The 27,943-nt window shown below is 29.9% G+C and overlaps 1 protein-coding gene across 1 annotated transcript; it reads left to right on the top strand.

The window, feature by feature from the left end:
- The first annotated feature begins 834 nt into the window (after positions 1-834).
- On the top strand, positions 835-26,917 carry LOC134235542 (receptor-type tyrosine-protein phosphatase alpha-like). The gene is made up of 14 exons (XM_062717687.1): positions 835-908; positions 1,858-1,894; positions 2,070-2,167; positions 3,039-3,167; positions 5,272-5,420; positions 5,909-6,044; positions 23,041-23,199; positions 23,403-23,496; positions 23,715-23,785; positions 24,011-24,145; positions 24,403-24,522; positions 24,613-24,764; positions 25,701-25,836; positions 26,414-26,917. Exons 3-14 carry the CDS (start codon positions 2,105-2,107, stop codon positions 26,483-26,485), a joined length of 1,416 nt encoding a protein of 471 aa, XP_062573671.1. The 5' UTR covers positions 835-908; positions 1,858-1,894; positions 2,070-2,104; the 3' UTR covers positions 26,486-26,917.
- Positions 26,918-27,943: the final 1,026 nt, after the last annotated feature.

The raw sequence follows: 27,943 nt of genomic DNA, 5'->3' as shown, positions 1-27,943 counted from the left end.
ATGCCTCGTCAAATATCAGGGCATGTCTTTTATATAGAAAGATAATATAAACAATTCATGATTTTTTACTATTTCATTGATTTTTTAAATAAATACTTTTGCGTAATGTTTGCGATTTTTTTTTTATAAATCGACAGGAAATTCCAAGAGGCGAACTTTTTCCATGCGAGGAAGCAAAGAAACCTGAAAACAAACCCAAAAATAGATACACAACAACTTTTCCATGTGAGTAATCCATTTAATGTCACCCTAATTTCTATAAATGTATAGGATATTTATTTAAGGCTTTCTGTCCACCTATCCATCTGTCTGTCTAGCCGTATTTCTGGTTGACTACAACACTTTCCTTTCCACGCGAAATCTCGAGAAGTCTATTAGGTTTTGTAATGAATATTACATTAAAAAACCCAATGGCCTAAAAAATCCTTTTGCTATTGAGGTCAAGAGATCAAGTAAGAATTCATAATTTAAAACATATTTAATGCGATATTTTGAGAATCCTTTGGGAGTTTGCGTGTTTGATGCCTATATACATGCATTTCCTTTGACCCAAGGAAGACCTCAAAAAAGAAATCAAGAAAGTAAATTCAATCTTGTCTGTGTATCAAAATAAAAAATTTTCGTGCGATATATCAAGAAGGATTTGAGCTTTGCAATGAAATATACCATACCTCCTTCTTGCCATATCCACCTCTCTTTTATCGCCGACGACTCCCAATCCAGATCTGTGCATCCTCTTCTTTTTCGTTAAGCATGTTGACAGAGATTCTCCGAATTAGTTTTTTAACTGAAATCTGCCATATTAAGAAGTTTAAATATATTTATTTTAAACAGACGACCATTCCCGGGTTGTTTTAAGAACTGACGCCTCGCAAGACGGAGACTACATCAATGCAAATTATATCGAGGTAAGAGAATGTATATATAATTTCATCCGCAAAGATATTTTACACTCTATGCAGAATATTAATTTATATCCAATAAGAAATATTTTTTTTTGTTTTTTATTTTTGTATAAGGCAAGTAACACATAGTTAAACTAAACAAGAACTATACATTTAAATAAGAAAAATGCATGTTATATTACATCAGTAAGTTTAATTGTGGTAGAATTAAAAATTCTTTCATGCTTTTTTCAACAAAAAAAGTTCAAAAAGCATGTAAAATTGAGTAAAAATGTATTAGCAATCAGCCCCTTCAATGTAACTGTGGTACTTCTTTTCTCCAAGCAAATGAATAATGTTTGGCGAATATTTTGTTGACAGAAACATGTAAATAAATGACGTTTTTTAACAATTGCTTTTACGTCATATTTCACCAAGTATGTAATTTTTCCCTGCAAAAGAGCAGTACCACAGTTGTCGTGAAAGGTTCTAATAACGGTTTGACAAATATGTTTAAATATGTTATTTTTCTGTCTCTTTTTCCTTTTCTAATACATTTATTAATTGTAAAGCAGTAAGGGATTTCATTTTTACTTCCTTAAATCCATTTACATGTACTAAGAGATAACATTACATTTAAGAAGACCATGATATACATGTAACTTCCTTGTAATAAATATTTCTCTTTAATGACAAATTTCCTTATGCCTATTATGCTCAAGGTGAACATTCAAAGTTATTTGTCGACAAAGTATATGTTGACGTCCCTATGTGAATAAAATATTCTTTATATGTACGTCAAACTACATACATCAATTAAAAGTAAATTTTACTATACACCATTACTTGCTATTATTACAGTGTTGAATATTGTGTATATTGCATCAACCCAGTAGTTATATTTTAACATGTAAATCATGATACGCATGTTATTTTTTTATTTACTTAAATTGACCTTATTTTTTGAAAATAGAATGCTATTGGTCAACGATCCTACATTGCAACTCAAGGTATGTCAGAAAAGATGTAATGGATTAGGTTCTTACAGAGATAAAAAAAGTTATATTAAATTCCTTTTTGTTTGTTTCTATTTATATTATCACATCAGTTTTAATGTTTAATATTATGTAACTTATCCGATCGTTTATCAAATCTGTTTAATTATAAAATATTATAAAACTGTAGGTCCGAAACCAAAGACAATCGGTGACTTCTGGAAGATGGTGTGGCAGGAGGACGTATTCGTCATTGTCTGTTTGACGAACCTTAAAGAAGGGGGAAAGGTTTATATCAATGGACAATTTAGATTTTTAAAAAGGTTTTTGGAAGATAAACAAAGATCACTGACGCTACATATCTTAATCAAAGTTGAAGTATTAAAAAACTCACAATTTTTTTAACGACGTTAGTTTTTGTTTCACTGACATAAATGCCTAGATTTGGTAGCATATGTTCGTAAATTAAAAATTCGAGTACGCATGTGCATGACAAAAATCATTTAGTACATAATTCATATAATTGTAAATTTACAAAATTCATAAATCTTTCTAATTACTATTTCCGAATACCAAAGTATGTAATTTGGTCAGATTGGTTCTGTTGCAATAAACGACATTAATTTCTTTTGTTTCATTGACATAAATACATGTAATTAGATTTTTAAGTATCTACTCTTACGAAAAACATTAATATACGTATAACATTGAAGGAAGCATAATCTTTAAGAAAGCAAACTTATGATTGATATCCTAAATATTGCTCACTTTGACAAATTCCGAGTAATCAGGGGAAAGGTTTGGGAAAGAGAAAATGTAGATGGTTTGGGATTGTGGCAAACATATTTCACAAGAATTTGTTCATGTTGTTGATGTGTTAACGTTAATAAAATTAGTGATGACACAGCAGAGAGTTGGTAGTGGTGTTTTCAGTAAATGTTTCAGTTTAAGAGGAAACAGAAATATTTCTTGAACGACGGAAAATGTGATCCGGTCTTTAGCAACTGATAATAATTGCATGATGCGGTTGTACATGTATGTAGATGAATCTTAACAACATTTTGTTGTATATTATTTCAATATCTAATATTATATGTATAATATTTCAGCCTGTTCCAACATTATATTTTTTATCGACTTGAATTTATTTATTTTTCAGAATAAATGTGCTCAATATTGGCCAGCTATATACGATAAAATCCAAACAGGATACATCACCATAAGAAACCTGGAAGAGAGAATATATGCGAATTATACAATACGGCGATTTAAAGCACAAAGCAATTTGGTAATGAAATGATTATTGACATATACACGAAATCTATTTATAAAAATAGTATTGACGTATATAAAACATTGCCTTCCATTAAAAAACTATCTCAAGTTTACAATTATATTTTAATAAGTGGCATTTTAAGGATACCGTTTGTTGCTGGAAAAAACAATATTTTATAAACAGAAATTTGAAAAAAAAACTTACCCCTCTGTTTTGAAATTGCTTTTTTTATATTTACCTTAGGGGTGAATGCCCTCGCTATTGCGATGAAACATCTTTGAAATACTGCTTACTAATTATAAACATGCTACCTTTGGTTATATGAATGCAAATCCTAATTTACTTTTCATCTTTTTTTCTAACTTTGGATAGTAGTTCCCACAAATCACTTGAAAAAAAAGGATATCACATCAGCAATAATAAAGTTAAATGAAAAATTAATGTTTGCAGAGTCACACACCTTTTATATAATCCCGATTCACCGTAGAAATCCAAGTACGCATGTGCATGACAATAATCATTTACATAATCAAAGAATTGTAAAATAAACAAAATTTATAAATATTTCTTATTACTTTTTTTGAATACCAATGTCTGTAATTTGGTCAGATTTGTTTTTTTTGTATTAAAAAAAAGAACCATAACAATGGTTTAATCTTTTCTTGAATTCAGTATGGAGGCCTGTAAAGAACAGTATCTTTGGAATGTATTTGTTTTGATAAACCCCCTATGATTATATTATTTTCTAATAAAATATAATCAAGAATAAAATGATTGTTTTAAGCTTCAATGTGCAAAATGTACTAACAAAAAAAAAAAATAAATAAAAATCGGGGTTTCGTAAGATATGTATATGTATGGTATGTTTACCAGCTAAATTTTGAAGAAGAGTGGTTATTTAATAATAATGCAACTGATCATATTTAATTTGTTATAAAACATATATTAATTTCCGATTTGTAAAATATAAAGATTTTCTGCAATTAACAATAGTTTAAAAGGAAATTCTTAGTAATTGTAAACATAATAAGATGAAAAAGCGACGTTTGATCACGTTACAACGCAGAATATACTGTAATGGACGCCTTTAGCATTTTGAATGATTACTCTACATACATTCATAATTCAATACAAAACTGTGTGCTTAGTTCCTCACCTTCTAACTTCTCAGGTAGAAGAGATGACGTTGCATCAGAAAATGACGTCATCAATCACAAAACGAATAAAGTGCACTCTTTGTTATTTTGAAAATATATATCCATTTAACTTGCCAATATTTAACAAATCTTTTTGTGGTCTTTCTAAAATTAGAAAAATCTAAAATTTGAATACGATTTAAATTTTGGGATAAAAGCTAAACACATAAAACATTACACTTATATTAAATCCACAGTTTTTCGTTTTAAAACTGGTTCTTTTTAATATCATATTTCATACAAAATATTGATAAAGGAATTATATTACAATTGGTTTAACAATACTAGATGTACTAAAAAGAAGATTATTTACATTTATTCTGCAAAAAAAAAAAAAAAAAAAAAAAAAAAAAAAAAAAAAAAAATCCTACATGACCATGTCTTGTATATGTTAAGAAAGATTTAACCCCGATTTATTATTTATTTTTATTTTTTGGTCGTCATCGCAAAATTGCGAATTTAAGAGTGAATGTATGAAAAAATGTATTTGACAAATTCAATTTTTTTCTATTTATTAAGCACAACTAACATGTAACAACATACATAATTTTACATATAACATAAAAGTAATCATAATTTCCCATTTTCAGCAGGAGCATTTCAGGGGAACAGACACAATTTTCTGCTATACAAAATGATCAAATAAAGTATGGTTGATGATAACATTCATTTATCTCTGTAAAGTTTTAGCTTCAGTACCTTTGTTTTTTATAACAAATCGTTTAATTTTAGAGTTCTTTACCGACTCGGTTTAGGAGTCGCGCAGTAATTAACGTTATTGGTAATAAATTAGACAATATATGATTGAGTTGAAAACATTTTTTTCTAATTTTAAATACAAAAAACTTGTCTTTTAAAACTTGATTTTAAATGTCAACGAAAGTATCCTCATTATAGTTTCTCTTATCTATTGTTTATAGGAGCGAAAAGATCGTGAGATACTGATGTTCCATTACACAAGATGGCCAGACCACGGAGTTCCTGATCCTCTAAATCTTGTTGTATTTCATCGCCAGGTGTTGAAAAAAGCCCTGCTAAACAAAGGAAAATACACATTAGTACATTGCAGGTTTCATAAAGTTATTTAATTTATTTAATTCTTTCTCATTCACTCAGTCTATTTTAACGTCCATCTAACTTGCTGGGAATCTATTTTTACGTAATCTATTTTCTTATAAAGATTATAACCATTAAAAGAATTATAGGACACTTTGTTCTACTGCATAATGTTTAAGTATACAATCAGATTAACACCAATTTTTATCAGTTTAATACATTTTATAATGAAAGTAAATGAATCCAAAGACATTGTGAACAATGCATATGCAGACATCCAAAATAATAATATTAAAAAGAAAACTGTCCATATTTTTAAAATTTGATTTAGTGTTGATTTTAAATCCCATTTTGTCTCAAATCTGACCTATTAAACATATGACAAAAAAGAAGCACAAAAGCCTGTAATTTTGTCTGAAATTAAACCTGATAAATGAAGAAGTAAAAATGATCAAAATGATAAAAATAATAAAATATATAACTTCTGCAAAAATTTAACAGTGCTGGAATCGGGAGAACTGGAACTTACATAGCTTTGGACGCCCTCTACCGGGAAGGGGAGAGAAATGGTAAAATTAATGTTCCGATGTACGTCAGGACCATGAGAAAAGACAGAATGAACATGATACAAGGCGATGTAAGATTTGCATTTTTTATATCTGTATTTATGTTTTTTGGAATATTCCAGAATCACAGCTTTATTCTTTATGGTCGTCAAAATATAAGTAGAGCAAATAAGCATAACATATTTCTATTACATGTAACATTACTTGTTGTACATCTAGAAAGGGTTTAAGCATTAGTATTTCAAGTGATATTAACAAGGAATAAGGCTTTATCCGTCATCTTCGCAGGGATATAGGATCAGATTGGGAAAATACTAACACTCTAGCAGTCGATTTAGAAAGCCTAAAACTTCCGTTGTAAACAAAGAAGTCGCTGAAAGAGACACATTAACTTCCAATCCAAATTCATGTTATCCGCATATTTCCTTATTTATTTTGTTTATCACGGAACAAAGTTGGGGCTTCATATTTAATCAGCAAATAGTTATTTTTTTTCAGCAGTTGAATACAAAGGATAACATTTCCTTTTAAGTGACCTTCTGTAAGAGGTGACGCTTGTCACTGGTCCTGAAATGTTTCCCTAACTTTACAACAAAAACAATCCTTCTTGGTGTGTTTCCTCAAGGGAGATCTTATCTTGATTTAAGACAACCCCCAACCCTCCCCATTATTTTCGAATTTTGTTATCGATTCACTATTTTAAGTAAAACAATAACTCATTTCCCTATACATTAAAGAAAAGAAATATTTGTAAATGCCCTTAATATCAATTCTCTATAAAAATCAAAATGACGTGGCCACGCAATGTCTTAGATTCAGCTAATTTTTTTCTCACTGAAACTTCAATGAATGAAAAGATTGACTATGTGAAAGAAAGCATGGTAGATTACCCGGTTGCCATGGAAACGGGACTAAAAGGTGTAAATTATAGTGAATATTGCTATTTATCAATAATATCAAAAAAAAAATTTACTAGGCAAAGCTGTTAATGTGCATATTTTTTTATATGCTTCATGACAATCAAAACTATGTAAAAAATAGTGTATGTCACAAAGTTTTTACAATTTCTAATTTTCTGATGCCAAAAAAGTGAATAATTAGTCCTCGTAACCTCCCTTGTTAGACTTAATATTTAAAGACTTTGACAAGTGATGTGAAAATCCTAGTAGGGAGATTTAGATTCAAGAAATGTTATTTTGCAAATATCATTTAAAACATTTATGGGTAAATGAAAAATAAACATTTTATTACACTATAAAGTTGGTCTAAATGTGCTTTTTCTCTATCCGAGTTATTTCCCTTGTTGGAGCTCTTCGGCATTGAAGAATACAAAATGTGTAAAATGTAAACAAGATGGCAGACAATAAAATCTGCATTTTTTCTTCTTGTTTTGAAACATCTTGTTCAGGGAAATTCTACCTCAAGAGACTCAGAATTTGATGAAAAACAGTTAACAAAGTAGGGATAATATTTAAGAAAAGCCGAAGGGTTGATCTGGACATGATGAGTATTACACGTATAGCTACTCGTAGAAAGGAAAATATGAAGAAATCCGGGTGGTATGGGACGAAGGCTGAGAGGATTTTAACTGTTTCCTTCAAAATGTCTACTGTTCCCTTCAAGATGTCTTTGAAATAGAGATCGAGAGATACATGTAGTGGTGTGGTAGTCCTCGACCAATCCCCATTGTAATGTGTAAGTATTTTTATAATTCTATTCTGTTGTCTCATGTACCTGGTATTTAAACTGACTATATATTAAAATATAAGACAATAAAAACAAACAAAACCATGAAAACTTGGATGCACAGTTGCATATATTACATGTACATGACATTGAATCATATACTACTGTGAAATATACATGTATGTGCCCGTTTTGGGTACCGGTATTTTATTTTCTATAAAATTCAGTATATTTGAAGAAAATTGTTTGTATAAATTTATTTTTCTAAGTGATAATATGTTTGTGTCCATTCTATCTTAACATTAAACAGGATTTGTAGAAATCATACCACGGAAATATTAAACCTTTGACTTTTGACAATGATAACTGAATAGTGGGTTAGATTTTTTGAAATTTTAAGCAATATCAGGACCATAGAATATTTGAAAGAATTGATAAGAAAAAGTGTAAGTGTAAAATTATGAAAATTAACTCAGTACATGCAGACACACAGATATACAGCTGCTAATAGTGTTCTAGATCTAAGTACATATACTTTGTCATACTATGTGAAATCTTTTTTGGGACCTTGATACAATTAAGTTATTTGCTCTGCAAGGTAATGTATTGTTAAATAGGTAAAGAAATCTATTCAAGAGTGTTAGAATTTGACAACTCCATTTCATTTGTACTTGGAGTTCTATAAATAGTTAATTGTCATGAAGCACTCTTTATTGACTTTTCTAAGATGCAGCTTTCTGTCTCATAATTTTATTTTACTGTCAGAGCACTGTTTTTCAGCTATATATTGCAGGCATATCAATCTTGCACACATTTATGAATAGTTTTAGTTTAACAGTATTGATCTGTACAGATGAGATCATTCTGATGCTGTGTACTTTGCATGTCAAGGACATATTGTACAAATTAAAAATAGTTGCATTAAAAGTACAAAATAAATTATACCACATGACATGTAGTGTCCATAAAACATGTATGTTTATATTACAATTAATTCATGATATAATAACATTTCATTTACCACTTTAAAAATTAATTGTTGTCAAATTCATTTCTACTCTAGATCTCCCACAATTTGTCTAAACTGCAGAAAAGCTTTAACTGTGTAAATTGAAAAAAAATGCTTGATCACAACATTGAATCCCCTCCTTTAACAATCATTCCTCATGATTCAGAAAATTTTCAGGATAACATTTAAATATCAGGTACATGTAATTTATATTTGATGTTTAGGATTTTAACCCATACTTTCAAATTAAAAATAATTTAAATTTTCAGATCATTGCAGCCCTTGCAAGATTTCCTAATGAAGACTCTTAGGATTACAGATCCTCTAGCAAGGAGACCAGAAAGGTACATGTATTGTGTATTAAGTTACATGGATTCATGGTGATTTAAGACATGAGTGCCATGACAATGCATAAAGGGAGATAATAATGTTTAGAGGTTGAAAATGTATATGTTTTATGTATAGCAAAATTTTAAGATTCCAGTTTTAAGTTTTTAAAATAATTTTTAATGAATTTTTATCCAAACTGACCAAAAATTAATGGTATATTTTTTTTTATTTTCATGTGAACAGATAGAAATGACCAGAGCAGAGGACACACAGCCCCCCCCCCCCCCCAAAAAAAAAAAAAAATGGACAGGAAGTAATTTTCACATGAAAAATAGAAAGTAGGAATAAGAACAGAAAGAAAAGAAGATCCAGTAAAAGTTGTCACTGGTGCAAGATGGATATAGAGAGGGCTTTCTACACTACTGGACGAAAAAAGTGCTGAGAATCCCAAATTTTACTGATAATGTTTGATAATTACTGATACGGTGCTGTTCTTGCTGATAATTACTGATATTTACAGTTATTATTACTGTTGTTGCTGATAATTTTAGTTGTTGCTGATAAATACTGATAATTACTGTCGTCTTTTACTGTGGAGTCTGATAAATACTGATAAATACTGTTGAGGTACTGTCGCTGCTGAGAATTGCTGATAATTACTGTTGAGGTACTGTCGATGCTGAGATTTACTGATAATTACTGTGGTCATTGTTTTTAACCTGGGAATGGATTAAAAAAGCCTGTAATGATTATTTGTTGTTTTTTTTAAAGGTATTTTAACAAATTCATTACAGTCAATTACAAAATAAGTCATTCTAAATAAAAAAAAGTCACATTTTATTAATTTGTATTCAGATTTCATCTATTAATTTCATTATAATTATTTTTAGACCATAATGTTAACATAAGCTTTCATAAATGTTTATGTTTTTTCTTTAAATTTCTCCTTATACGTAGATGACATTATCTGAGGAAGATTATTCTGTTTTTAGAGTGGTTTTTCTTCCCAAGTACTTTTTTAAAAAGTTTAATTTTTGTTCATAAAGGTTAAAAAAAAATCTCATCTCATATTTTTTCTCACATGTATGTGTACTGTCATCAAAAGCTTTTTGTGGGTATCTTTAATACTTCAACACAGTCAATGGTTGTAAATATCAATTTATTTTACCGTGTGGAGAACTGAAAATGCATGAGCACATTAAGTTGAAAACACCCCCCCCCCCCCTTTTTCCAATAACTTTTAAATTAAGCTCTCATTTTAACAAGACAGTATTAAATATTTTTCATAAAATCTAGTCTTGAAGCGTACACTTTGTTATTTTATAGAAGAATGTGCCAGGGTTAAATAATTAAATTGAAGCATCTATAATCATTTTTTTAATATATATTATGTAGACAGCGCGCTCTAGTTCTCCGATGTCCTCCCTGCGAATTTTATATCGTGTCGCTTTCTACCTCTCTCTCTCTCTCTCTCTCTCTCTCTCTCTCTCTCTCTCTCTTTTAAATTATTTGTTAAGGCTTAAGTATTGTACACTACATGACATAAATCTTACGCAGTGTGATTTTCAGTCAATGAAATATACGTCTTTCTTTAGGCTAATTATTTTTTTCATTGTATGTACAGTTTTAAGTCTATGTGCATATGGCTTCTAATATTATGCGCCACTCCTTAAACATGTTATATGCGGTCAGTCAGTTAAAAAACTAAATAGAATACATCATAACTTGAATTAACTTTTTCCATTAATGCAAACTTTGTGCTTGTTGTTATTGAATATACATGTTAACCACGTGTAAAAGTTCTACTTTCGTTTTAGAATCGGGTCAATTATTAGTACATTCTGCCATAGGGATATTGTCACGGCTTGAGTTTTTGTAAAATTAGAATTTTGTGCAGTGATTATAATTTTTTTTTAATTCCATTTTTGTCCGAGACCTTTGTATAAAAGAACAGTACAGACTTGATGTTTATTTATATGATTTTACTTGATTGTAGCACAAAAAGGAGGGGGTGAAATACTGCTAATACAATTAAGTGATAGCCGATAGGGAAAGGTCTGTTCTTTAGTTGTGTGTTTTAAAAGTCATGCAAGTTATGATATTATACTTATCGAATTTTTTATATCCATGAATAAAATTATTTTAGAGAATCAATTGCAATGAACAATACAAATTTCAGAACTGAAGTAATTATAACATTTATTCATGACTGCGATACACAACGTCAAGTTTCTGACATTCAAAATCCATACATTAAATTTAAGGTTTTTTTCTCGGATTAAGCGAAGTGGAGTTTTCCTGCATCTGAATTGGGAACAATTCATGCTAATATTATTTCAAAAAAGTGCTTCACTAAACACTATTTCTCTTTATATCTATATGATTGTATATTTTGCACACTTTTTTTTTTATTAAAAAGTGAAGTCAATTTCTCGTCTACGTATTTACCGGTCCCAAACAATCGTTAGCAGAGATTCAGAATTGAAAATACATGTGACCACCTCCCCCGGGATATTCTTTTATCTGATAAACAAAATATACTCCCCGGCCTAAATTCCCCTACTTCGCATTTATAGCAACCTACAAATTATGTTTTTGTTTAGTTTCTTATTCACGCATGCCTTTTAGACCTACTGTTATGTATAAAATCACCTACATTTTTTATGTTTTTGTGGTCTATGTATACTTTAAGTAAAATTGTAAAAAGATTCAAATAAATGATTGATTGATTGAAGAAATATGCGTAAAACTAAAAAATGAAATTAAATACTGAAGAAGATAGATCTTTAAGAATTGAAATAATAATGAAAATAAGTCTGTACAACGAACATGATGTACATGTATGTATTTTTTTTTTCATTATAGTACCAAAGTGTTCTATTCTAAATATTTTTTCTATCAATTTTATTCGTCATCAAATTCAATATTATGGAATTTTTTTTTCCGTGCGACCATAAACTTTAAGATTGTTAAAAAGTAGCGAGTTACAAACCCATGTACAGTGTAGGTAGTTTGTTTATTGAAACACCAGTAGCCGCAGACGAAGAACAATAGGTAATTAGTTCCCATTGTTACGCTGACCACAACAATTTGCATGGAATATACAAGTTGTACCCCGTTCTACCCCGGGGCTGAAGACATGTACACAATACAGCCAAATCACAGGTCGATCACCGATTTCTGATCAATTGAAATCAATTTAAAGGTGTTTTCCTTTCAACTTTTTACCATGCAAAATTAAAATCGATCAATTTGATCATATACTTATAGTAACATATTAAATTAAGTCTCATTTCAGTTCTTATTTCCAATTCCATAAAATCAAATAAAAAAAATTAATGAGATTTCAAAACTGATTAAATAAAAACTGATTTTGTATTTAAATTTTAAGAGACAAATTAAACACATGTATCTTTGTACTAGGGATTCTTAACCTCTAATTTTTAATCAGCTCGCCCCATTTGCCGGTTGCACGTGCATACAGTGTGTACTTGTACATATGTACATGTGGAGGAGTTTAATTCTTGGACGATCTACAAACGTCTACATAACATTAAAATAAATGAATAAATAAATAAATTATTAATTAAAATCAGTGCCCACAGATTGAACATTATATTCAAACCTGTTTTCACCTCTTAGTTACTTTTTAAAAAGGATAAAATTTCTAATTTTCGAGCAAATTTTCAAATATTTCGACGAAAAGAGACCAAAAAACTGAACATTTAACAAGATAAATATAATTGTTTTCGAGAAAAAAAGGCCTTCAAAAACAAAATGTTGTCCAAACTCGACCAGTTGACCTAGTGAAAACGGAACAAATCCAACTTTTCTAACCTGCAGGAAACTTTTTTTTATTCCGATTTTTTCCCATCCATTAAGAACTTTTTTCTTATTATTGAAAAAAAAAAGATCACCGATCTACCTATATAATTTTCTTGGAGCCGGGAAAGGCGGCGATGGATCTTTTTTAAGATAGCATAATTTTCTTTTTATTTACAGTTTATTTTTCAATAAGAGCTTATGCAAAAGTAAAATTCCATTTTTTCTGCAGTTAATTTTTTTTTTATTAATTCTTTTTCTATATATTCATTCTATTAATAATTCATTTGATTATTGTCAAAATTTTCACAAAGTTAACGTAATGTAGAAATTGAAATCAGCATACATACATACAGTCATGTAATTTTGTCACAAGCAGAACATTTAAAAAAATATGAAAAATTTTGCCATGACAATTCAAGTAAAAGAAAGTAATAATTGAAGGTTTTTATAGCCCTCTGTTTTATTTTAAACCAATTACCAGGTTAAAAACAATGACCACAGTAATTATCAGTAAATTTCAGCATCGACAGTACCTCAACAGTAATTATCAGCAATTCTCAGCAACGACAGTACCTCAACAGTATTTATCAGTATTTATCAGACTCCACAGTAAAAGGCAACAGTAATTATCAGTATTTATCAGAAACAACAAAAAATATCAGCAACAACAGTAATAATAACAGTAAATATCAGTATTTATCAGCAACAACAGCACAGTATCAGTAATTATCAAACTTTATCAGTAAAATTTGGGATTCTCAGCACTTTTTCGTCCAGTAGTGCTAAAGATCATGACTAAAATCCACAGCAAATTGCAAGGCTGAGCTACTTTTCAAACTTACACAAAAGGACATAAAGATATGTGAATTCGAGGAAACCAAGCTGACATCAAATGAGAGAATATGAGAGAACAAATTTTAACAGAATTTTTATAAGCAGAGCATCTGTTTTCCTTAGAGAATATGTGTATTCTAAATTGATTCTAAATTGATTTCTTGTATTTTCAAAAATGTCACTGTTTAAGTGGAGCATGCATTCCAATGTCATGTTTATTTCTTTTCTATAAAGGCAGTATTATGAAAAGAAGCAGTTTCTTCCCTTTTTATATCCCCACTCTGCAGGAGAGGTGGTATACTGATTTATTATATACCCCCACATGGGCTCACAAATCTATAGTTTTATACTGGCAGGCTTCACACAGTATGTCATGTATGATTAGAATATGAATACATTTTAACAAAACTGAGAACAAGATTAATTGTGAAACACTGACTCCCCCATACATGGCAGCTTATGCCACAACTCCCACGTGCTATCCCAAGAAAGATCTTGTCACAAGGAAAACACCTCTGAAATATGAAAATCTAGTTCAACGTCAAAAGTTGTGGTTAAGGTTAAAGTTTTTTTTAAAATCGGTCAATGTCTAAGGTCAAGGTCAAATGGTTAAAAATATTTATACCCATTAAAAGAACATAATAGTATAACTGATCATCTGAATATGCTGATAAGCAATGTGATAATAAGAATTAATTCCACTATATTTAGCATATAAGGGCAATAGACTGACTAAAATTCAAAACTTTTTTTTTACATTGCAAGACAGGATGTTTTTTTTTCTTTTTATCCATCTTATCTCATCAACAAATATTTTGAAATTTTCTGGAAAAATGATTTTTCAACCTACCTACCGACTTAATAATTTTACCCTGAGTTGGGAGAGGGCAAACAAACATTATAATCAAGATGATCTTGCCAACTTGTTTTGACATTATATTGTCTGACTTACTTACATATTTTCATTAGATACTTTAATATCATTTATTAAATATGAGTTTGCCTTTTTACTTAAATTATACATAAAAAAAAATAAATGTTTTGAATTTGAACATAATTTAGTGAATAAATCAAAGGGATTGGAAACATTTACAGGCCGTCAAAAGATTTGTGAGAATTGTTAGAAACTCACTTGTTTTATTTCATATTTAGAATAAAGTAACTAGAAGCCTAATTTGTTTCCATGGCAATATGTTAATTTACCTGTCTCTGAGTTAATTGCAGAAGTTCTATTTAATTATCAAAAAGAAATTTAAATACTTGACGTATATTCATATAACATAACAATTTGTTCAGTTTGGTAAAACATGTGTTCTTAGATGATCTTCTCTGTTATTTGTGATTAATGGGGGGGGGGGGGGTCACACAATAATTTCTAGAAAGCTGTACATTTACCCATGAATTTATTTTTATTCTCATAAAATCTTAGAATATATAGTTTATGTAATGATACATGGTTACAAATATATCAGTAGTCAAAATGGTGAAAAATTTCATTGAATATGACTAAAAAAGTCAATTTTGGCAAATTGCCAATTTTCATGCAATAATTTCTAGAAAGTTTTTGATTTACCCATAATTTTTTTTTATTCTCATAAAACCTTAGAATATATAGTTTATTTAATGATACATGGTTACAAATATATCAGTAGTCAAAATGGTGAAAAATTTCATTGAATATGACTAAAAAAGTCAATTTTGGCAAATTGCCAATTTTCATGCAATAATTTCTAGAAAGTTTTTGATTTACCCATAAATTTTTGTTTTTCTCATAAAACCTTAGAATATATAGTTTATTTAATGATACATGGTTACAAATATATCAGTTGTCAAAATGGTGAAAAATTTCATTGAATATGACTAAAAAAGCCAAATTTGGCAAATTGCCAATTTGCTAACAGCCTAAATGCTGCGAAGAAAATTCGCTTAATATCCATTCAAATATCTTGAATGAAATTTATTTCTGAGATTTAAGTAATATGAGCTCAGAGAACATAATTTTCATGTGAATTTACACTAATTTATTGAATGTGCACTAATTTAATTTAAAACAGAGCAAAATTTGCTTAATCGGAGGATTCTAAATATAACATCCTTGTTACCATGGCAACCAAATTGAAAAGCTAGACTTTAACATCATATTTATTAAAGATATGCCAAATGTAGTAAATGGAGTGAAATTCAGCTAAATCGGAGACATGTCATGTCCACGACCCTATTTAAAATTTTGATTTTTATAGAGAATTGATATTAAGATTTACATTTTTATGACCAAAACAGGATGTATATGCACACTCTTCTTTGCAGCCAATAAATCACATCTATTTCGTATAAGTTAAGGACAGATGATACAAACAGTTTTTTTCTTTGGAGGAGACTCAATATTATGTTTTTTTTTTTTTTTTTTTTTTTTTTTTTTTTTGGGTTTTTCTAGATTTTATTTCCCAGACCTATGCTATAACATAAGAATTCCCTACTCAAATATTTATGGCAGTTGCCAGGGATGGGGCCCTGACTAAACTCCATCTAAATACATTTACAAAAATTAATTCTATATCACCTCGCAGGATGATTATTGATATTGTAAGACAAATAGTGTACATAAGTAATAATAGTTACCTTTTTTTTTTATAAACAAATAATGTTTATATTAGAATGTTTTTTATATATCTAAAATATAAATAACTGAAAACATTATTAAATTAATTTTACAATCAATATATAAGAGGAGTATATGAATACACATTCCCATTGCTGTCTAAAGGGGAGATCATATACACTCGCTCAGTCCTTGGGTTCCCCTTCAGCAGCACTACTAGGGGGACTGAAACCGCTAGTAGCGGGAATTATTAAACTGATAAAACTAAATTCTAAATGTATTATTGATATACATAAATGTATTTACATACAAATACAATTTACAGTAATTTTGTAAACTTATCAATAATATCAACATTAAGTGAATAATTACAACATTTAATTACTTTGCACCAAAATACTGTGGATTTTTTTATATGATGTAAAATATTATATTCAGTTTCATCAAGATTTTCTATTCTACAGAACATTTTGTATTTATATATCTTTAATGCAATAAAGGAAATAAAATTATTCAAAAAATATGTTTTCTTATTACATTCTAAGTAAAAACCAATAATAATGTCTTTCCATTGAATTTTAATTTTCAACACAGTGGAAGCTATATCCCAGATATATTTAACATTTTTACATTCAAAAATAAGATGTTGCATGTCTTCTACAACAGAACAGATAGAACACTTATCTGAGGTTTCTTTCTTCCATTTTACCATATATTTTTTACAACAAAGTAAATTGTGTAGTAATTTGTAATTGAAATCTGCAATGTTTTTATCTACAGCTACTTTAATCTTTTGCTGATAAATAGATTTCCACATTTCTTGATTAACGTTGAATGTTTCTCCAAGTAAACGCTGATGTTTTGGCGGAGAAAATTTCTTACTCAAAAGAACATTATAAAAAAAATGACACTTCTTACTTTCAATCTTACAATAGTTTCCATGAAAATTAAAATACCTTTTGTTCTTTATATTGATAAATTTATGTTGTTGATATCCATTTTTTTCTCTAATATATTTAAAAACAGAGTAAATTATTTTATATTCACACAATATATTTGACTTTTTTTGAATTTCTTCTCCTATATTTCCGATAGTTTTAAAACCAGCATCTGAAAACAGGTCTTTTACATATTTTATATTTTTAACCCAGTGTTTAAAGAATATCGTTTTCCCCTTAAATAAAAAGAGTCTATTATTCCATATTGGTTCTTGTAGAATTTCGTTTATATTCATCCTTTTTAAGTCAGGAAGTGTTTTACATTGATTAAAATAAATAAAAATTTCTTTATAAAACAATGGTAATCTTTTAAATGGGTCAAAGTCGTTTAGACCACTGCTGTTGGTTTTTAATATATATTCAAAATTTACATTATATGTCTCTAATAAATTCTCAAGGTGAGAGTGCAAAGAGTTGTGATCAGCATTATTTATAAGGCGTGGTATCCAAGCAGCTTTTAATGCTTGAAACTTAGTAAGTACGTCAACTACTCCAATCCCCCCTTCTTCTATTTTGCCAATTAATGTATTCCGTTTAATCCTGTCTCTGGAGTCCCAAAGGAAGTTGAAAATTAATTTATTTATTTTTTTTAATTCGTTTTCTTGTGGAATAGGTAAGATAGACGCAACATAGATGAATTTACTTATACCTAAGCTGTTTATTATTTCAGTCTTACCAAAAATTGTGAGTTTTCTTTTTTTCCATGATTCAAAGAGTTTTTGCATATTTTCGCATTTATCAACCCAATTTTTTCTATAGCATTCATCTTTATTTACACCTATGTATATGCCCAAACATTTAAGAGATGAAGTATTTACTTTTATACCTTCTATTTTTTCTCCGACACGACTTAATGCTCCTGTCAAGATGCATTCAGTTTTATCTATATTCAACTTGGATCCGGCGTAGTTAGAGAACTCGTGTATTGTTTTAAGACATTCTTTCATTGATTCCACATTTTTTAAAAATAATGTAAGATCGTCTGCATGATGTACATGTTTATATTCTTTACCCCTATCTGAGAGTTTTATTCCAGAAATCTGGTCGTTATTCTTGATTTTTAGAGCTAGAATATCAGCGACAAATAAAAATAATATCGCTGAGATCGGACACCCCTGTCGAATTCCCCTTGACATCTTGCATGTTTTAGATACCCATCCATTGTTTTTTAATCGAAATACTGGATTTTTATAAAGAATTTTCATCCATTTCAAAAAGTTTGTTTTAAGGTTAAACTTTTCTAAAGTTTTGAATAGAAAATTCCATTCTATCGAATCAAAAGCCTTTTCGAAGTCTAAAAATAATAATATCCCATCATTGTTGGTTTCTTCACAATATTCTAATATATCTAAAATAATTCTAGCATTTTCACCAATATATCTCCCTTTGATATATGCAGATTGATTTTCATTGATTATATTTCCAATAACATTTTGCAGTCTTTTTGCAAATATAAAAGCAATTATTTTATAGTCAGTATTAGTTAAACTGATTGGGCGATAGTTTTTTAAATTTTTTTCATCGCCTTTCTTATATAAAAGAGAGATAACTGCAACTCTCTGTGAAAAACTCATTTGTTCATTTTCAAAAATATTTTTCAATGCTTCGTAAAATAGAGGTTGTATATCTTTCCAAAAACATTGATAAAATTCGTTTGTGAGACCATCTAACCCGGGCGATTTGTTAGGTTTTAGATTAAATACTGCTTCAGAACATTCTTCTAGAGAAGGAAATTGTTCACAGAAATTAGCATCGCTTTCGCTTAGTGTATTTTCCAGTTCAATTGAAGATAGATAATTGTATGCCATCGTCAGATATATTATTTGAAGCGTATAGATTTTCATAAAATTCACACATAGCGCCTAAAATGTCATCCGTAGTCTCTATATTATTGTTATTTATCTTTAATTCTTTTATGACATTTTGTTTTTGTCTACTTTTTTCTAGATTAAGAAAAAATTTTGAACATTTTTCACCTTCTAATATCCATTTCGATCGTGATCTTATAAAGGCACCTTTACACTTTTTGTCATAAAGCTCATCTAATTCTCTTTCTATTTTGCGTTTTTTGTTCATGTCAATATTTTGAAAATTTGATTCTTCTATTTTATCTAATTCCTTTTCTAATAAGTTAATTTTTTGCTTAATATTTTGACTTGATTTTTTTGCGAATCTAATAGAAAAATCTCCTGCTTTAATTTTGAAAGATTCCCACCTATCTATCGGGTTAACCTGTTGTTCTTGTAGCTCACTTATTATATTTTTAATTCCTTTTTTATATTCTAAATCAGTTAAATGGGAATTGTTTAACTTCCAGTACCCACTACCTCGTTTTTTCTCATCTAATTTAAATGATATTTTTAATACCCTATGATCGGACATTCTTTTTCCGAAATTTGTTCCAGGAATTTTACGTATAATTATGTTCTTTAAGTCCAAGGCAAAATTTTTGCTTAAAAATATATAATCTATTCTACTACTAGGAATATTTTCTGAATTGCACCATGTATATCCATCTGAGGTTGGATATTTCGTTTTCCATGTATCTATTAAATCAAACGCTTTTAGTATTTTTTTTAGCTTTTGAATACTTTGATCGTAATCATTATCAATTTTACAATTAAAATCACCACATAAAATAATATTATCATCATCTGGTGTACATTTTTTATGCATGAAACTATGCAATGTTTGAAAAAATAGACCTCTTTCTTTTACAGAGTTTGGTGCATAAATATTTATAAATGAATAGAATATTTCATTTATTTTTACTTTTAAAAATAATCTTCTACCGTCATGAGATACATGTTTCTCAACTATTTCTGTATTCAATTCTTTCTTAAATAAAATACTGACACCTCGGCTGAATGATGAGTCACTATAACAATGAAATGACTTTCCGAACCATCTTGAGTCATATCTGATCTTATTTTTCTCGACATAATGGGTCTCTTGTAAAAAAATAACATCTATTTTCGTATCATGTAACCATGTATATAGTTTAACCCTTTTTTCGTCCGAGTTTAGTCCACGGACATTTACTGACAATATTTCAAGATTATTCATTTAAAATCTGTGAAAAACAAACATGTTTTGTGACAAAAGAAATATTCCAAAAATCAAACAGTGTCTGTAAATTCACATTTACAATTCATGCTTTGTTACTTGATTTGCTGTTATTTCTGCGGTTTCTTACCAACTGGCTTTTCTGAGCCGTGTTTGGATTTGGCCGTTTTGATCTCATGATATCCGTCAGAATTTGGCCCATAGTGTTTTTCCCTGGCCACGCGCAAATCTCAGTGTACTGCGTTCCTTTTTTGTCGAGTCCAGACCCCCAATAGTCATCATAGGCGGCTTCAACGAGAAGAGTAGATGATTCGACAGAGGAAAGTTTTTCCTTGAACTCAATCACTTGATCGAATTTCGCTTCGATGACCTGACGCATTACGTCGTCTCTCTCCTGAAGCCAATGGTCTGGAACGGTCACCTGTGACCCGATACGCTTGGCGTCTAACGCAGTATCGGCATTTCTGACAGCGGATGCCTTTATGATGTCGCCTGCTCGCATCGCTTTGCTATACTGAAAAGCATGCTCTGCGGAAGCATGAGAAACACCAAACACTGTAATATCGCACGGGTAGAAATTAGACAAGACATCATCTTTTCCACTGAAAGTAATGATTTCTTTGGAAGATGAATCGTGCTTAGGACAGGCTGTGTCTCCCGGGGAATGGCCGGGGTTCCGGCAGACTTTACAACAGGCCTCGTATTCGCAATTGTACCTTAAATGGTCTTCTCCCCAGCAGTTGGTACACACCATGCTCCTTTTCTTGTTTGGTTGACCAAGATGAGAAATTGAGCATTTGAGACCTGCACACTCACTATTTCTTGGTAGAAATTTCCCCTTTTCTAATGGTTTTATGTAGACAAATCGATTGCCATTTAATATTTCTGTCATTTTTAAAGTATTTGGATTTCGAATTTTTTCATACTTAATGTCAGAGGTAAGAGTTGCCCCTAGTTTTTCGAGCATATTTTTAATGCATGTGTCATCAACAGAGAGGGGGACCCCCCTAACTGTTACTCGTACAACCTCTTCGTTAGGGTTCTCTGTCCCTGCTGAAAAGGGATTTGTATCGAAAACAGAAACTGTTTTATTTCGCAGTTCGAAGCCTTCCGATACAAGAAGATTCCTACTTTCACGCGATTCTACATAAATTCTCCATAGGTCTCTGTCCCTTTGGATGCATTTGATATCTGAAATAACCGTACCCACCGCACATGCTAAGTTATAATCTGTTACATAGTTGCTCTTGTCCGTCTGGATATCTCTGTTCCTTAGATATACGGGTTTTAACATTTTTGTTTGCTCCATTGTTCAATCAAAACTCAGTGTGAGCTTCACTCACCTAGGTTTAGCACACTGTTGAATTAAACACAATAGCAATAAACACAAATACGCTCGCCTTTTCCAAGGAAAACTTCCAAATGAAAAGGAAAACACTTCCCAAAACCACTGTACACAGTATATATACACAAAACAGCACAATAAAGAAAAATCCAAGAAAAATATATGTCAAAAGACGGAGCGGATAAAGGACACGTCCATTCACTACACCGTCACGTGACTACCTGACTCAATATTATGTTACAAGTTTGGAAAAGTGGAAAATTCTTTAATTTTTTTTGGAAGACCTGGAAAATGAAATAGACTTAGAAAATATTATTAATATTTCAATAAAAAAGCAAATATAGACAAATCACAGTCAGAACAGGTTTACAGGTGAAAATAAATTTCGGAATATGTTATCTTGGTGCTAAAAGTGTAATATAAACTTTAGAAAAATATACCAAGCCAGGTGAATTTTATGAGGAAAACGAAATAACAAAAAATCAGCAATATCACATGGGCTGATTTTCACCATTTTGCCCGTCCTTATAAAATTAACATGGCTTGGGTTATTTTTTTTAAAGTTTATATTACACTTTAGCACCAAGGTAAAATTTTCTGAAATTTATTTTCATCTGTAAACCTTTACATAGAGTGTTTTGTCTATATTTGAAATTCCATTGAAATATTACTAATACTTTCCATTTCTTAAGAGAATTTTTAAAAGGAATTATCCCCTTTTCTAAACTTGTGACATGATATTAAGTCTCCTCCAAAGAAAAAAAAATTGTTTGTATCATCTGTCCTTAACCAGGAGCTGATTTAGGCGTAGATGGTTTCAATGTCATTTAAGTAATTTAAAAACATAATGTAAAAATAGAGTACAGTGTGCTTGATGTATAACGTGTTGATAGAAACTCTACTTTAAAAAATATCCTATACAGTCATATTATACATGTTGGATATTTTACATAATGAAAAAAGAAAAGAATATGAAGCAATTTTTTCATAATACACGGTAGTACATTGTAAATGGTTTTTAGACACGGTAAATTAACCCCTTATATAATGTATGAGGAAACTGGTCCTTATATCGCTATACATTTTTGCATATCTAGACATGAAATAATGCTATTTTACATGCTTCTCGTGAAAACAATTACGAATTATTATAACACAGAGAGCATTAGTAAAATGACAATGTGATAAGGAAGAGTCCCAAAAACTTAAAAGTAATAGACCATTAAACAAAGACCTTTAGGTGTCTTCAGGTGACCTACAGGAGTAGGCATCTACAGAAGACCGACAACATCTGCAGATCATATATGTAGATCTCAAATACTGTGTACAATTTTGTCACAAAATCAAAGCTAGCAATACTTTTCCTTCATCTTAGGACCAATATAAAGCAGTTTATCTTGCTCTATGTGAATCATTCAATGGAAAGTCCAGATGTCAAACAACAGAGTCCTTTTTACAAGAGCTTCAAAAACAGTCTTGTTACACAAACTGTGGAGAAGTTGCCGGGAAATCATCCTTGTCGTCCGAATTTCAGGTGATTTCATTCTAACTTTTGTTTCTTTCCGATTCATACATCAAAATCTTAAAACGTTAAAATCTGTTACCAAATGTTTTAAAACAAAAAAATTGTATAATTAGAATAATTAAACAACGTCGTCTTGACCACTGATTGAATACAATTACTTATACTATCTTAAAAGAAGGTACAACTGAATATTTTTGTGTCATTACATGTAGGAATTACTGTCTCTGCGTAAAGAATATACAGAAAAGGACTATGACTCAGGAAGAAAATACCTGACTGCAAACTACACGGAAGAAGTCCTTCCAGGTATATTATAAAACACACAAAATTATTAACACCATACTGCACAAATGAAAAAGTACCAAATATTTTACTGAAAGAATATAAAGTTAACTGTTCTTCCTTCTATTTTTAATGAGTATTAGAGTAATGAAAAACACAGTTCAACGGTGCTATTATTATAAATAAAATGTCATTTTGTAACGTCGATCTTTGTATATTCTTATTCACGGTTTAAATTTCAGTGGAAGAATTTCTGTGCTATCTGTCCTATACAAAGGGACGCAACAACTACTACAACGCTGTTTTTCTTCAGGTCCAAGTTACAATTGACTTCATTCAAATTGAAATAAAATATTGTTTTTATATTCAAAGTCATCTTACAAAAAATATTTAACTGTCATTACAGTGTATCAATACTGTATCAAACAAATCAGGCATATATTTTCTTTCCTTTGAATGATCAAAATCGGGTCTGGAAATCGAAAAAAATAAAGAAACTCATCCGTATTTTTAAATGTCTTCTACAATTAAATTTCAGTCCCTCACAGAGAACGACAGTCTGATCAGCGCCCAGTACCCACTTCCTGACTTCACTGAAGAGTTCCTCAGACTTATCAGAGACTTTGATGCTCGTGTTGTGGTTTTCCTTGGTCCTTTGAAGGAAATAAAATCTGTAGGAAGCATTATTGAAATATATATTATCGTATTTTTTGACAATCATTTAAAACAAATAGTAAAGAGGTTTTTTATCGAGTATTTTTATCAACTATGTGAGACCTAACTTTAGGAAGTGGTATAAGATACTTTGTGACAAGAAAATTAGATACAAAATATGAAGAAAACCCTCCAATTGGGGTTTTATTTCTCTTAGAGTACAGTTTGATATTATAAAGAAAGCACTAACAAGTTTCATATTTTTATTTTTTTCAGTCATCACAATGGCTTCCATCTAAATCTGAACACAAAACCGTTGGAAGTTTCTCAATCAAAATGTCTTCTGCAGCAAGCTCCACAAATTTTACGTCAAGAAATATAATTCTACAGTCAGAAGTGAGCTTGTCAAATGTCTTCAAATATAATTTTCACAACTTTTAACTACTTATCAAATTACTTAGTACTTCATTGTCATTTTTTCTGCAGGGACCTAAAACCATGTCAACCACAGTTCTAGAATGTAAGGCCTGGAAGGAAAACAGGATGATAAATGACAAAAGAGCCTTACTGGAACTTGTAAAGGAAACAAAGGCTGAAAAAATCAAAAACAAGGAAGGGAAAATTCTTATTCTATCAAGGTACATTTATTTTCTGAACGATGTACTTTGGCAAAATCAAATGAATATGGAATGTTGTAATCGTCAATATCGTGCATTTTACAAGAATATATAAATTTACATCCGCTGAATATTTTCTTCTTTATTTCTTAAGAAAACCCATTGCGTTAATCACTGCATGAACTACAATCGGCATGTCGCCTGTACAGATTTCTTGGTCAGTGGCTGTTCCATAAATGAAACGTATCAAGATGTTCGCATCATTAATACAATAATTAATCTTTTTAATCCTACTTTGAATGAGTATTAAAACAGATATAAATATAAACAATTAAATGCCTTTCTTTGTTTGTTATTACTGGAATTAACGGCCGCAGATATTGCAGAAAAAATTTTTCATAACCCGTTTCTGCGGGTTGTGTATTTTTTTCTGCAACAGCCGCTTCCGTTAATTCCAGTAATAACATACAAGGAAAGCATTTTATTGTTTAAAAACCCGTAGGATTGATCTTTTTTGATTTTATTGAATATGTGGATTTTTACAGAACATCATGCTGATAGCAAAGTTCAGAGAAAAACAATTAAGCTATACAAGACAATTTTAAACTTTTGGGGGGAAAAATCTTAAGTTTTAAAAGAGTTATGCCATTGTCAGTGGACGTCTTTAAGTGCAGATGCAGCCCAGTACTTATTGTTTACAATATGTGGTATTGTTTCAACTTTAAAAGTTTTAGGGTCTCACGTTATAGAGCATTCTGTGTTGTTTTTAACGCTCCAGAACGAGTATATTATTAAAATTAGAATAATACACAAATATGTACCTCTAATTATATCTTGACAGTGATGGTGCTACACGGTGTGGAGCATTCTGTGTGGTTTATAACTCTCTAGAACAACTGTATAATAACAATAATCTACGTACTCTCTAGATACAATGATCTAATTATATCTTGATAGTGATGGAGCCACACGTTGTGGAGCATTCTGTGTGGTCTATAACGCTCTAGAACAACTCTCAATGGATCAGGAAGTGGATATCTTCACCATCACACGACAACTTCAGATCCGTAGACCGGAGTTTGTGTCTACCTTGGTATATACAACCATTTTCCATTTAAGTTTTATCATTATTGACATTTTGCTTATCTTTATCATTATCTACTTTCCCCTGTATTTAACAAAGAGTTTTGGTTTATAATTATTTTCAATATATGCCTGTCAAATTTTAATATTAATGAAAGCATTTCGTGCATCAAGTCAGTATTTACTACCAGTATATCAAGTAAATAAATTAAACTGTTTACTATACCATATGTCCATTATGTATCTAACAGCATCATAAAATCATAACCAAATGTACATCTAAATATGTGTATACACACATTTTAACTCAATCTGAATAAGGCGTCTGTGAACATGATGATTTTTAATGTACTTTTACACGATGAAATTTTTCATTAAAAAGATGCATTTTAATGCACATAGCACCTTTTTTTCAAATGCTTTATTCTTATTAATATAAGCTTTTCAAAACTTGATAAAGTGATGATAACAAATCGTGTTAAAAAAACTTAACATGACTGCACTGGATGCTTAACTGTTTTCGTCTCTAGAAAAGCTTTATCACCATACGAGACCAAAGAGGATAAAATATATTTCATCTTTTTTAGGAGGAATATCAGCTTTGTCACGAGGTAGTGGCAGGATTCATTCAAAATGATAGTGTTTATGCGAATTTCTGAACGAAAAAAAAATCGTGTGATCTTCTCAGTGACAGATGGATTTGATCACTGTTGATATGCAATTGCTAACTTTTGTCCTTGTGATTTGTTTTTAAACTATTCCTATACTAAAAGAAAGATGAGAACTTGAAAACAACAGCCGTGTAACAAGATCTACAATGAATAGCAGAACGTGTTTATATTTTGTTACATTCTTTTGTTTTGCATTTAAATATCCTTTTTGTTTGTTCTTTTATTGCTTATCATTTTTATTTATTTAATCTATTATTCAATTTAATGTGATTTTAGTTATAAAACGAAAAAATACTTGCACATTCATTTCATACATGTATGAATCTACGTTTATAAATCAAATGCCATCAATTTAAACAACAAAAAATGAAAAACAATACATAGTTTCACATACATGCTAATTGCAAACGCTTCAATTGATATGGATTTTTTTACTATTTAAAAATTAAGATTTAAATTAAATTCTACAAACTTTTCTTTGTTTTTTTCTTCAGAAATATATTCAATCGAATATAAATTATCACAAAATTGTATTTTTTTTCCATCTCGAACACCGGGAATTTTACTTCTAACACTACTTTTATATGTATATGGGTTGTCTTATTTGAGTTCTCAAATTATCCTCAAATAGAATGTATATAACAAAAGTACGAGATTCATGGAAAAAATTATAACAGAATTATCCAACAGTATTATAAAAACGATTGTTTCGAACACATTTCATAGTAATTTCATAGTAATTCGTAGAGAGATATAACTTAAAAATCGAGACACCTATCTTTATGAGGATGAACAGGAAGAAAAGAAGTATGTTTGTACATATTTATTAACGCCTTTGCAAGTCTCTTGCACTGTTATAAAGTTCTGAGAAAGGCGCTCTATGGATACTTAAAAAGTAACACCTACTTGACACTTAATACATTTATCTCTAGATTTAATGTTAACACTGGGTTATTTACCTTCTGGGTTCACATGTACTAGATCTATTAAAAGGGAATGTGTATTCATTGTTCGGATAATTTGTCAGCTATTGTATTTGGCTTACTGTTCAATAGTTTTTCAAACTTCCTTGTCGATTTTCATAAAAAATCTGCATGTATTTTTAAACCGGCAACTGATTTTGCATAATTCAATAAATAAATTTAGACATAGTACAATACATGTGTACAAAGTTAACTAAAATATTTAAAAATGTATTCGTTTATATTCATTTTCTTTTAAGAGGTTTTCATAAGGAAATCCACATATTAAGAAGTGATGTATTGTCCAACATAAAAAAATTGAATACTTTTCATAGATAAATTACGGAGGCCGAAAATTGCCATGCAGATAAAAGATATATAGCGGCTGCTATATAGACATAACTGACAGTCGCCAGAAAATAAATTTTCTGGGGATCATATCTGGCGACTACCAGATTAAATATTTTTCCACAAAGGTTCAATT

This window comes from Saccostrea cucullata, unplaced genomic scaffold (genome assembly GCF_032062105.1).
Source record: "Saccostrea cucullata isolate Sc308-1 unplaced genomic scaffold, CSIRO_AGI_Scuc_v1 ctg969, whole genome shotgun sequence".
Classification (NCBI taxonomy): Eukaryota; Metazoa; Mollusca; class Bivalvia; order Ostreida; family Ostreidae; genus Saccostrea; species Saccostrea cuccullata.
This window is presented reverse-complemented; position numbering and strand designations above follow the sequence as displayed.